Source organism: Vulpes lagopus, chromosome 9 (genome assembly GCF_018345385.1).
Source record: "Vulpes lagopus strain Blue_001 chromosome 9, ASM1834538v1, whole genome shotgun sequence".
Taxonomy (NCBI): domain Eukaryota; kingdom Metazoa; phylum Chordata; class Mammalia; order Carnivora; family Canidae; genus Vulpes; species Vulpes lagopus.
In genome coordinates this window covers 36,729,689-36,743,956 of record NC_054832.1, presented here as the reverse complement: position 1 = coordinate 36,743,956, position 14,268 = coordinate 36,729,689, and the positions used below count along the sequence as shown (strand labels likewise).

The following is a 14,268-nucleotide window of genomic DNA, read 5'->3' as shown; positions in this document are numbered from 1 at the left end:
CCCACATAGTAGAAATATCTAGTAAGATCCAAGTTCTGTATGTATTAGGCTACTACTATAAAGATGTTATCATATGCTTATAAACATCTTTGTATAAATGAAAGCTGTTATAGAGTAAGAAAGGGAATCTCCTTCATCTGTATGCTCCAGACAAAATGTTGTCAAGCCCATTCTTAACAAGACTTTTGCAGATAAATATAAGCCCTTTCTTTTCTTTGATAATTACCTTTGCTCCCATGAAGTTGTCCTTTATGTCTGTCTTCGTTCTTCTGCTTTAATTTTCACCACTTCAAAGTGATATTTTAGGGATGATTAGAAATCAGCACTTTAGAGGGAGCATTTGGCAGGTTTCTCACTGTCATAGGGAGAGGTATAAATAAAGAAAGGCAGAAGGCTAGAAACCACTCTGTGGTACTGTATTAGAACCAGAAGTATCAGTGTGAATTCATGATTTTTAATATATGGTCTGATCGATAGGTACAGAAATACAAATGTGTGTGTTTAAACATGGGTGGTATATATACATAGACTTCTTTCTTAGCCCTCTCTGCTGAGACAGCCTAGAAGCAGTGACACCCTAGTAGCAATGAGCATACCCACTGCCCAGATTTTGTTTTCGAGGTACCATTCTTTAGCAAAAGAAACCCAGGCTCTTTGGAGAAATGGCTGATGCCATAGATGAGATGGGAAGAATACAAGATAAGCCTAAAACATCTTTGATGGCCAGAAAGTAAAGAAGTTCTCCAAAAATGATGGTGGTATATCAAAAGGACACAGGACCCAACTTGAAGGGATTCTCAGTTCCCAGAGTTGGTTCAATTGAAGCAACAAAGTAAATGATAGATTATAACCTATAAAATAAAATAAGTACCTGTGAGTCCATAGTAATACAAATACATAATTGAACTAATAGATGGCATAGAAAGGACAGTCCATTTTACCACAGAATGCTAGTTAAGTGTAGGAGAGTAAGAACACTGGGAAAAAACATTGTCACATACCACAGTAATAATTGCAGGCAAGAACCATAGATGGATGCTGAAACATTTGTGGGTAAAAGTTTAGTATGAAAAAGGATAGATACTTGCATGATCTTCATATATCTCCCCCCACAAGATATTTTTATTTTCATATGAAAAAATAGCCCCAACTTACATGAGTGCAGTGTCTTCCATGGAAGATTAGAAGTTATGTATCTTATTTCTGCAGTAGGAGCATACAACCTGTATGAAGTTTTCAAGTCTCCACAGAATTGAAAAGTCAGTGTGGGTACTATACTTTGAAACGTGTATACTATGGGCCTAAGGTGTTTTTTAATCTTTCATCTCTTTTAAAGATCAAATATCATTAGAAAAATAAGCCATGGGCATTACAAACGTGGTCTAGTGAAATTCAATATTCACAATGACAATTCAGAATATGAGCTCCTTGGGGGAAAGTTAACTCACCACTCTTAACTTTGCATCCAAATATCTTCAAGTGTGCTGTTAGTTTTATGAAAAGGTTTTGATCTACACTTCTAGTTTAAGTTCAAAAGAAAACCTACATTTTAAAGTGTATTCCTTTTCTGGGTATATTTACTTTGAACTATAGCATATAGTTTTTCTCGTAAATCTAACCTGCCACTATCTGTTTTTAAGGCTTTGTAAACTTCAAGTGGTTATGATGTGTGAAGTTTGGATTAAACTACAATTTTTAGAAAACACATGTTATATATTTTGATTGTTTTGAATTTTAGCCTGGGCCGGTCAAAAACTTGAGTGTCTAGCAGAGTAAAACACTATACTCTGTTACTATAAGAAATCACAGAAAATTACCCTTTCCCATCATGTGACAATAGATAAATGAAGCAGCTGTTCCTACTCTTAATGTAGTTGTTTGAAAAACTTGCACAATTTAATGAAAATGCCTCTACTCATAAAACTTAAAATGCTCACACATGGAAAAAGTCATAATGTTTTGGCAAATATTTCTTTGTTAGAAATGTGAATGAGGCCTACCTGCTTTATAACTAGAATTCTCTGTAAGTGGCATACAACTGTGGGAGAAAGCCAACTGAAAAAGACTCTGACAAAGGATGAATTAATGCTCTTAAGAAATACAGATAATTCTTGCTCAAACATACTTTTTTGATAAGGAATAATTATAATATATATGCCCCTCTCCTTGTTTTTTTTTTTTCCAGGTGTAATTCTTGGGTCATCATTTCTACTTAACATTAATGATTTTCTACTTAAAACAAGTCTCAAAGAAAGAAATCAGATTCTGATAGGACCGTGCTGTGCTAATGCCAATCTGGAAGCTAAATGGTGTAAACACAGTGGCAATCCAGGCCCAGAACAGTCCATACCAAAAATATCCATTGATTTACAAGGAGGTCTGCTACAGGTCTGTGGGGATTGGCCACATTTTTACCATAAGTCTTCAACTAGCCTTTGTTCTTTTTTTGAACTGTTTCACTAAATCTTGATATGGTGAGAAAGAGTATTATCAGATTGATCTTTTATTAAGCCTTTTTTTTTAAGATTTTATTTATTTATTCATGAGAGACACAGAGAGAGAGAGAGAGAGAGAGAGAGAGACCCAGACAGAGGGAGAAGCAGGCTCCCAATAGGGAGCCCAATGTGGGACTCGATCCAGGGACTCCAGGATCACGCCCTGAGCCCCAGGCAGATGCTTAACCACTGAGCCACCCAGGTGTCCCTTAATAAGCTTTTTCTTAACAGTTTTATTGAGATATGGCCACGTATCATATAATTCACCTAAATAAAGTGTACAATTCAGTGGATTTTTTAGTATATTCATAAAGTGTCCTCATTACTACAATCCATTTTTAGAACATTTTCACATACACACACACCCCTCAAAACCCTGTACCCATTAGCATTCATTCCCCATTATACTCTAATCCTCTCTCTAGGTCTGGGCAACTACTAATCCATTTTCTCACTCTGCATATTTGTTCTAGACATTTCATGTAAATGGAATTATATAATCTGTGGTCTTCTGTGACTGGCTTCTTTCACCTAGCATAGTTTTTTCAAGATTCATCCATGTTGTACCAGGTGCCAATACTTTGTTCCTTTTTATGGGCCAAATAATATTCCAATGTATGGCCATACCAAGTTTATCCTTTTATCAATATATAGATGTTTGGGTTCTTTTCCACTTTGGGCTATTATGATTGGAGCTGCTAGGAACATTTGTATACAAGCTTTTGTGCAGACATGTCTTCATTTCTCTTGGATATGTGACTAGGAGTAGAATTGCTGGGTCATTAAGCTTTTTTCTAATTATGGACTTCTCTAATTACAAAGTAGTCAACTTGTCTCAAGCACAGTGTCATCAGCAATATATAAAAACCATTTGCCAATGGCAGGTTCCATTGGCACCTGCCATTGATAATTAACGCTTGACATATAATCAGTTGTAGCCTTTTAATGCATTTGATTTATAGCCATATATGGACTATGTGAGAATATGCAACTTATTTCTTTACCGAGTTATCAAGAAATAAGGTAACTTCCTATTTGGATGGACTTGAATATATTCTTTATGTGATTTGATGTCCTCCAAGTTTGACATAAATCCAAAAATCTTGAGAAATTCACAATTACAGAATATGGAAATGGCTAATTTGTTAATAATGGAGGTATATATGAAATTCTTGTTTTCATCTAAAAATTGTTTTGTCTTGACTTTTCACCAGTTTTCTTACTGACATGGAGCTAGATGTGGAAGGATTCATAACTGCTTTGTATTGCTTAGGAGATGTTCACCATCTATCAGAAACCTTCATGTGATTTCATGTTATTTTATCAACAATATTAACTGTATTACCATTTTCCCAAGACAGCAAAGCAACTCCTCATTAAAATCAATATTAAGACAAAAACATAGTATATCATCTCTATGTTATAAAGTTGCTGTCTCTTGACAATTTAAAGTCTAGAGTAGGGATCCCTGGGTGGCACAGCGATTTGGCGCCTGCCTTTGGCTCAGGGCGCGATCCTGGAGACCCTGGATCGAATCCCATGTTGAGCTCCCAGTACATGGAGCCTGCTTCTCCCTCTGCCTATGTCTCTGCCTCTCTGTGTGTGTGTGTGTGTGACTATCATAAATTAAAAAAAATAATAAAATAAAAAATAAAGCCTAGAGTATAGCATTCAACTCCCTAGCTTGACTTTTCACCTATCTCTATTTTTCAGGATCCAATAAAAATAAGACTGATGAGAACAGTAAACTTAGTATCATATTTCTTATCTTTATTTCTGTTGCCTTAATTCCAGAGAACGGGACCCAAACTTAGGTTTAAAATTTAACCACAGGTATAGGATTATTTTTTTTCACTTCTTTATATTTTTTCTCTCTTCTGTGTTAATCTGGTTCTCTTAGAAATAATGGTTGTATTGCCTTTATCCAGTATATTCAGGAAAATGTAAATTATTGACATTTTGAATCCTTTGACATTAATCATTATTGCCCACTGGTCATACTTTTGTTCTGGACTAATACATTTCACATGTAGAGAAAGAGAATCTAATCCTCTTTATCAGAGAAAATACCAAGGCCTTTGTTCTGAAACTCTGCTGAATCCCCTGTACGACTGATTCTCAGGGGCTGTGGAATACTGGATGTTGGCACATTCTCACTGAACATGGAAGTTGGGAGCCATCTGAGTTCAAGTTCATTAAGCATCTTCCCTCTCTTCTTTTCTAAAAAATAAAAGTGCAAAGAAAGGAACCTTATAATTAAGATGTATTTAATCTCATGACAAAATGTAGGAAGCTATTCCACAAAGTTATTATTATTTTGTTAACATTTTGACCTAGAGGATCTTCATTGCCTTCTCTCAGACTGTAATAGGTATTGTTTTCTCACTTAGCTAAGTTAACTCATAAACATAACCTCACATTCACATAATTTCATTGGTAATTCAGCATTGAAAACTCATGGTTATTCACACAATATATAATGTAATTGATTTTCTTGTTTTTATGTGTTTATTTAAGTAATAGAATTTCATCCCATAGGTCAATTACTTAGAAATTATAGTTGTCAATAATTAAATTGAACATAATTATGGTCTTGCATTAATTCTAGTGTGATTGTGGCTAATTATCCTTAAGTATTCATTTGTATTTAAAAGACACTAAAATTTTTCATATGATTCTTAAAGGTTTTCTGGGGTCAAGAACATTTGAATTGTTTAGTTCTTCTACATGAATTACTCAGTGGATACCTTAACGAGAAGGGAAATTTTGAAGTGCAAGTTCCTGAAGCAGTGCCACAAATGCCATCTCCTATAGAAATGAACCAGATGTTTAAAAGTGAACAAAGTTCAGATGACCTACGGACAGGCCTATTTCAGTATATAAGAGATGCTGGTAAGTAACAACAGCTTCAGTATGAGAGAGAATTTTGACCGTACATTCACTAAATAACACATCAAAATCACTTAAACTACATTAATACCTGCAGTACAAAAATAGGAGAGACTCAGTCTCTCTTAAGAGGAAATTCTTAATATATTCCTGTCTCAAATTATATAAAAATGACCAGCCAGCTTCTTTATATTCTTATCCTTCATGCTTATAATGTTCTCTTTCTGTAATAAATCAACATGCTCCCGTTCAAAAGCATACAATTAATTATTTTTTCATTTAACAGAACCTTTGAAAATGCCTGGTGTCTATGAAGTCGTGTTTTACAATGAAACTGAAGACAGCTCAGGGATGATGTTATGGAGGTATCCAGAACCTAGAGTGCTCACCCTTGTACGGATAACCCCTGTGCCCTTCAACACCACAGAGGATCCAGATATTAGCACAGCAGACCTTGGTGATATGCTACAGGTAGGTAATGACTATTCGTTTTTAAATAAAAGCTTTGTGGAAAAGTGCTGATTATATACTAGGAAAAAAGATTAGATCATACCCATTTTTCCCATAAATAGTATGAGAGAAATACACACAAGTATACATATGTATGTATGTATGTATGTATACTTATGTATACATACATAAAACAAATTTTAAAATAGGGAGTAGTGTACTTCAGATTCCTGATACATGACGATTTTGAGAGTTCTCAATTCTACTCTTAGCCCTTTTGTAGGTAGGTTATGTTACATATTCTCTAATTGTAATTGTTATTCAGTTCACTGCACATTTTTCGAGTACCCACCATGTGCTGACACTCTTCAGCATTTCTAGAACTGTTCTATGAAATAAAATATGTCCACATAAGGCCAGAACGGATGACTCAGTTTTCATGTTCATTTCCAGCACTGAGAATGGTCTTAGGCTTAAGATAGCTAATAGGAAAACTAGCTAACCAGTGATCATATTCTGTATGATTTTATTAAAGTTTATTGCTTGTCATTTCCCTGACTTTAATGTAAATGTATTACTGATATCACCACATTATCATTCTACTTATCTACTTATTCTGTAGACCTGAATTTCTACAAAATTGTTTTCCTCTAGTTTGCCACCTATCACTAGATCACACAACCATCTACTCAGAACAGTGAGATTGCTGTCTTTCCCTGACCCCTCACATCCAATTCATCAACAAGTCCTGTCATTTCTGCCTCTAAAATATGTCCCTATTCCATCTACTTCTCTCTTTTTATTGGTACAACTGGAGTCCAGGCTGCCACTTCCTATTCCCTGTTACAGTAGCTTCCTAATTGGTCTAAATGATTCCATCCTTGACTCCGTGTAATGCATGTTCCAAACAACAGCTAATGTGATCTTTTAAAAATGTAGATCAAGTCACATCACTCCTCTAACTTAGAATCTGATGGTGCCTTCTACTACTTCTTGGAACAAAAAACAACCATCTTGCAATTGCCTATAAGGACCTATGAGGTTTGCCCTGCCTACCTCACTGACTTAGTCTCATGCCTCTTTCCATTCCTTACTATGCTCCAAATGTACTGGCCTTTTTTCCCTTTGAGCATACCACTTGAGAGTCATTTCCCTTGCTCTGTTCCCCCCCAACTTTGTCAGTTTGGTACCAGCTCAAATGTCTTGTCACAGCTGGTTCACTACCACTTCTTTTTTTTCCCTGCTTCTTTATTCTAAACCAAATTACCTTGTTTTACTTTCTTTAACACCTATAAAGAAAGAATTATTATACGCATTTATTTATTTAACTGCTCATGGTCTTTTTCTCTTTACGATTAGAAAATAAGTTCCTTAAGGGCACCTGGGTGGCTCAGTCACTTAAGCATCCAACTCTTAATTCTGGCTCAGGTCATGATCTCAGGGTCCAGGGATCAAGCCCTCATTAGGCTCCATGCTCAGTGGGAAGTCTGCTTGGTTTCTCTCTCTCCCCCTCTGTCCCTCCCCCAACACATGCCCTCTCTCTTTAAGCAGATTCCATGCCTAGCGGGGAGCCTGATATGGGGCTTCATCTCACAACTCTGAGATCATGACCTGAACAAAATCAAGAGTCAGTTGCTTAACCGACTGAGCCACCCAGATGCCCCCAAACTTTTTTTAATGAGTGCTCTGTACTTGCTTTAAAGACTTTCTTATTTTAGAGAGAGAAAGAGAAAGCATGAGGGAGAGGGGCAGAGGGAAAGAGAGTCTTAAGCAAACTCCACACTGAGTGTGGAGCCAGATGCGAGGCCCAATCCCATGACCCAAGATCACAACCCAAACAGAATCCAAGAGTCAGTTGCCCAACCAACTCTACCACCCAGGGTCCCCAATGAGTGCTCTGTACTTAAATCAGAGGAATCCAAGATTCATAGTAACATATTAGCATATTAACATTAATATATTCTTATTTTATTCTTGTTTAAGTTTCTGATTATATATAGTCAGATATTCACCTTCTGAATTGATAGCACTAAAATTTCTCATCATTTTGTCAAGTGAACTTGAATGTGCAGAACTATAATTTGCCAAGATCTCAGTAGTCCTTAATTTAATTTTTGCTTGTGATGAGAATTTTTAAGATCTACTCTCTTAGCAATTTTACTTTGATTCTTTAAATTTGTTTCTCCTCCTATTAAGATTATATTCATAATTATCTTCTCTACCAGCATTCTTAGATTATTTTTGCTAAGTAAAATAACAATATCTTTGAAGACTGCGGTCTTACTAGACTTGCCCAAATGCAGAACATCTTTAGTATTTTCAGCCAAAATGACAATACTTATATTTCAAATTTTCAGCATCATGTAAGTGTAAGGGCTTCTTTCTAACTGCTTTTGTGGGTTCTTATTTATAACTAAATGTTAACACATTTATTAATATAAGTCTGATAACTATTAGTGGTATTAAATAAGGCATTTGAGATAGTAAGTACATTCACTGCAGACATGTTCTTTATCTTTTCACTGATATTGGAGAGGCAGAAGAACATTCTGGTTAAGAAGATAAACACTAGCCAGAGTGCTAGATGTCACCTTAGACATCTATAAGACATCTATAAGACAACTTATTCTCTCAGTCTCAGGTTTTTGTTTTGCTTTTGTTTTTTTCATCACTAAAATGAGGCTATTAATAATGTGATGATTATAGGAATTAATGTTTGAAAGACAAATACAAATACAAACAATGCCTGGCACACAGCATGTGCTATTTAATATTTAAGTATGAGTACTACTGTGGTGACATGTATTATTTTGTATTTTCAAAAGTCTTTTCATCAAATAGAAGTATAGGCTAGACCAGAGAGAATGGAAGCTGCTGGGCAGCCCGGGTGGCTCAGCAGTTTAGTGCCGCCTTCAGCCCAGGGCGTGATCCTGGAGACCCAGGATCGAGTCCCACATCGGGTTCCCTGCATGGAGCCTGCTTCTCCCTCTGCCTGTGTCTCTGCCTCTCTCTCTCTCCTCTCTGTGTTTCTCATGAATAAATAAATAAAATCTTTAAAAGAGAGAGAGAGAGAGAATGGAGGCTGCTGATTTCCCAGACCAGCCAGTGTAGTCCATGACATCTGGGACAGCCCCAGGGTCTAGACAGTGGATTTGTCACATAAGCAAAGCACTGATGAAGGAAGCCTGACAGGTTGCAACAAGCAAACAGTTGGTATTAGAAAGGTTTCACGTCTTGTTGGAGAGATAGGAACTGAGATGTGGGCAGAGTTCAAGGACAGGGATGCTGGTCTAAGAAGCAAGAGGGAATTAGCCTCCTGTAAGTTGAAAGGGAGAGCTTGATCCCAGCGGTAAGAACACCCAGAATCAACAACTGGAATGGAGAATAAAGCAGGACTGGCAGGAGGTTGCCAGGCTGCTGAGCTCCTGGGCTAATCCTTATGTTCCTCTGACTAAGAGCAGAGTTTGATCCAAGGGTTGGGGTAAGCCTCATTTGCAGAAATAACTCTCTGGGTTGCAATCTTAGAACTATACAAACTATTTTGTTTCCTTGGAGCTTCTGTTGAGAACAGAAAACATGTTGTGTGAATCACAGCTTTGATTCAGTATGACAGCTTTTTCCTTGAGCACTTGCAGCCCCAGATCTTGGGCTTCTGGGGATTCAGCTCCTCAGCTGAACACTGGAGTTAATGTTATTTACCTCTCAGAGATGTTACCATAATTGAATGAAACGTTATGGCTAAAACAAATAAATGCCTTACACATAGTGAGCTTTCAATAAATGTTCATTTCTTTTCCTCCACTCCTCCTTAACAAGCAAATGTCTGGACCACTAAAAGAACCATCTAAGTAAAATTCCAGCCTTCATCTCTCTTCCTTTAAACTATCCTAAGTTCTTAAAGGAACAGTTGGATTGTATCAATTCCTTGAGAAAAGTTTTCAATGATTCTGGCAGACCGGTAGACTGACCTTGAGGGCCTCTCTCAAGGACCTTGACTGACCTCCCCACCCCCTCACCCAGCTTTACTTCTCACTCCATTACAGATGATCTACCTTATAGTCAAAACTGCCTATTCAGCATTTACCAAACCTGCCAATGACAGCCCACTTCCATACTCCCTCTTCATTTGAATCTCTTTCTCTGCTAAAATCTTACCCACAGTTCCAAACAGCCCAAATGCCCTCTACTCCTTGAAGCCTTACCTGGATGCTATCTCCAAACATAGTACTTCCTTCTTCTGTAGTCCTCCATAGCACCACTTTTATGCTATTTCTTACTTATTCCTCACGTTTCAACTGTGTGTTCATATCTTGTCTCCAGTAAATTGTAGTTTCCAAAGGCAATGATTGTATCAAATCTGTCATTATGTCCCGTATAGTATCCACTGCACTGGATATGCTCCATATATCAAATGGATGGATGAATGAATGAAGTCCATGTTTCTATTTTGTATTATTCAAAAGTATTACTCTGTTTGTCATAATTTTATGAGGCTATTGAATGAGCTTTGGTTTTGCAAACTGAATTATGTCAAGATGCATTGTGTTATGCTTCACTGGTATTATCTACCATAAACACACAGTCTAATGTCATTACATTACATAGACTTTTGGTGAGATCATTGAATGTACTGCCAAGCCCATTGCCCCCTAGACAGAGGCTAGTTCTTAAATACAAAGATAAGTTAATCTCTCTGGTTTTAGCCCTAAAAACAGAATTAAGTTTGGTTCACTTTTTTCTTGAGGACCATTTAGTTCATAAAAAAACCAACCTTTTAGAGGTCACTTATGTACAGAACCCTCAGATTTGTCTGTATATATACCTTTCCATGATTGATAATGGCATTTATAAACAGGCTTCCCATATGAGTTTATAGAATTTATTTGACAATGGTAATGAAAGATGTGGAAAACATGTTTAGAATATTAACTTAACCATAGGTTCTGAATAAGGACCCTGAAATTAATATTCACAGAAAGCAAAAGGAGCTTATTTTAGGTCAGTTTATAATTTTATCATGTTAAATTTTAAGTATTAGCAGTATACTTAGGTATCAATAAAATTACTACTTGTAGGGTAGAATAATGTCGTCAACCTAGAAGGAATGTTGTATCATTTTAAATGAATTTACACATTAGAATTTCTGGCACTGTGTCTGGCACATTCTGAGTTTTCATTTCCTCATCCTGTTGTGTATGCTGCCTACTCAGGACTCAATTTTAGAAATAGACATGTACCCAGATTGTGAAATTTTAATCCATTTTTGGAGTAAAGTTAATAACGGATATTTTAATTCTTGCACAGATCTGTCATGTTACTTATTCTGATTCTCTCAATACTGTATTATTCTTGTTTCCTTTTTATTTTCATTTATGTGTTATACTAAATTTTTAGATATCTTCATTTGGTATATGGGAATAGGCCAAACTAAATATCATTTTTCCTCAAGGATATTAAGAGTATAAAGCTTGAGCATTCAAGACAAACACGAAGGGACTGGAGTCACTGAAGCAATTTAAAAAGATAGGTAAAAGTAAAGAGGTAAATTGGAAGATGAGTTTGGCATTGATAACATGTAATGTGGATTAAGGGGAAAGATGTAAAAGCCAAAGTCAGGAATTCCTCCAAATGTAAGAAACATCTAGGGTGTACATAAAATTCTTAGTGTTAATGTTACAGGAGAAGGAAAGAAAACATTTAAGTAACTTGAGGAAAATTAACACAGGTTCACAAAAGTTTACACCAAAAGAATTAAATAGATACTTAGATTCAGATCTATACCTTCAGAAAATGTGAATATAACTAACAAAGGAAATAAAAATCTCTGTCATTTTTATTTCCACTTCATAGCATTTCTCTCTGACAAAGAATTATTTGATATCTTCTCAGTATAGTGTAGGATAGTACAATGTATAGACAGTGAGGATATAGAGAGATTGATCTGTCCCTACTCTTACGAGGTTTATAATTTACTTGAAAATAGAGGGCATGGTTGCATATGCAAACTCATAAGATAGAATAGCTAAATATAAAGATAGACCCACACATTTTTACAGAAGAATCCTGTAATTGGGAGAATTCTGACATCTGTAAAGTAAATTGAATTGGGAACAAAAAATAATTTATTACAGAAGTTGTATGATTTCATAGCCCTTTCTCAGTTAAAAAGGCATTTTCAAGCTTCAGAATTTAGTGCAGAATTCTTACATGAAAAAAACATGACTAGAGTCCATAAACGATATCTTCACAAGGATAACAGGAAGAAAAAAGACAAAAGCAAGCTGTGTCATTTGTTTATTTCTGGTGGAGAAGGAGAACAGTAAGCCAAAAAAATCAGTGCAGTCATGTCCAGTTCGCTTTTGTTTATTCAGTTCAAAAGTTAGGGAAATTAGTTTTTAAAGTAACATCAATATGATTATAAAAATCAAAGTGAAACCACATTGGAAGGATAATGAAGAAAAAATTGCATACTTGGAAACCAAGGAGAATCTAAAAGGTTGAGATCTGGGTTATTTTTGCTCCAATATGTTATGATCATCTCTGTGTTTTATACCCAGAACTGTGCTAGATGCTTTGCATAATAACTTGAGTAAATCTCATTTTATTCTGTGAGGTGCACATTATCTCCACTTTATCAGTGAGGAAACTAAGGCCAAGAGAAATTAAGTCATCTTGAATTGTAAAACTTAAAAATGGGAGAGCCAGAATTTTATCCCAGGTCTTTCTGACTCTAAAAACGATGTTTTTTACCCTATTTGTAAAACTTTGGAATAATAATAATCATAATGATACATTTGGGTGATAGAGAGCTACTCTGTTGAGATGTGGAAAGAAGGGAAATAAAATTATTCTTTTACTTCAGACTATTAAAGCATGAAATCATGAATCTGACCCAAAATATGCAAAATAACTTTAAATAAATAAAAGGACTCCCAGACACACAAGATGGATTGGATATTAAGATATCTAAAGAAAGAGGGATCCCTGGGTGGCTCAGCGGTTTAGTGCCGCCTTCAGCCCAGGGCGTGATCCTGGAGACCCAGGATCGAGTCCCACCTTGGGCTCTTGGCATAGAGCCTGCTTCTCCCTCTGCCTACCTCTCTGCCTCTCTCTCTGTCTCTCATGAATAAATAAATAAATAAAATCTTTAAAAACAAAACAAAACAAAAAGTATCTAAAGAAAGAATATTTCCTTCAGAAGGAAAACTGGTCAGCTCTAGAAGCCTGGGAAGGTCATGGAAGCATTTGTTGGCAGAAGCTCTCCTGGCAGCATCCAAAGAAATGGTGCCCAAGTGTCTGGTTCACCTGGTAGCTAAATCTCCTTTATGGAGATGAATATAGCAGCTGTCAAATCTCTGTGTCTAACATTCAAATCATCTACCACCCAAACAACTTTCTAAAACTTTGGCCCCCAATACAATCTGTCTACAGAGAGAGTATCATACGTTACTCGGGCCAGCATCAGTGTCCAGGCTGCTTGGCAGTTATATATCGCATGGTAAATTAATAACTTGGCATCTGGTTTATGTATCAGTCTCAAGTGAACTTTGTTGTATGACTCAGCATTCGTAAGTCTAGTCAGTGCTAGGACACCATGGAAATTTTCGGAGACTGCAAGACCAATGGCCAGATCTTGAATCATGATAAATCCATCATGCTAAGTACCCTCTTGTGGCTACCTGCCTTCCTAGCATGCTGGTCCTTCCCAAATGACATCTCTGTTGTGCGTTATGTCACAGACCTTTCCAAACAAAATTCTACTCTCGCTACAATTAAGAGTTGTGAGAAGTAGGTGTGATGTTTGTTAAGCACCCAGCCATAGTTCAGGGCTTAGTAAATCATTACAACACACAGTAAAGGGTAACTGCTACCAGTTTCGTCATTATCATGATCATCATCATTGTATCAATTGATCAAAGAAGCTGGACCCAACTGCATTAGACCAAGAAAGCCCTTTTTCTGAGAAAGACTTTTTTGTATGTATAGCCTGTTAATGTCATAACATTTGTTAGGGATGCTGGCCGTGCCTGGGATTAATAGCACACTTTCACTGGCTAAGACTGGTTGCAGTAAGAGGCACTACCTTCCCAAAGCTCCATGATCAGGGCCTCCAAGGAGGTATGTCAGGTACAGTCCTCCAGGCTGCAGGTAGCAGAAATCCCACTGAAGCTGGCTTAAAGAAAAACGGAGGGATCTAGTGTGAAGATACATTGGGGAGTCCTAGAGGCCAAAGACGACAAGACCAGGAATGGAAGATAGGAACCCAGGGGACTGTTTACACAACATCACTTTTCTTTGTTTCTTTCCCATGTTTGCTTCATTCTTCCTTTTCAACAAACTAGCTTTTCTCCTGCTTCTCAGGCCACCTGATAGTCTCCCCGCAATTCCCAGAATCACATTTGCAAGTCCAACTTCCAGTCCAGTTCCACATTCC

General features: G+C 36.7%; 1 protein-coding gene across 10 annotated transcripts in view; it reads left to right on the top strand.

The window, feature by feature from the left end:
• The window catches only part of VPS13B (vacuolar protein sorting 13 homolog B), a 739,627-nt gene that overhangs the window by 597,737 nt on the left and 127,622 nt on the right, over positions 1-14,268 (top strand). For all 10 annotated transcript variants that reach the window (XM_041768645.1, XM_041768640.1, XM_041768643.1 and 7 more), the window contains 3 exons: positions 2,186-2,388; positions 5,180-5,387; positions 5,671-5,855. In XM_041768645.1, coding sequence (XP_041624579.1) covers positions 2,186-2,388; positions 5,180-5,387; positions 5,671-5,855 — 596 coding nt within the window. The remainder of the gene's footprint in view (positions 1-2,185; positions 2,389-5,179; positions 5,388-5,670; positions 5,856-14,268) is intronic.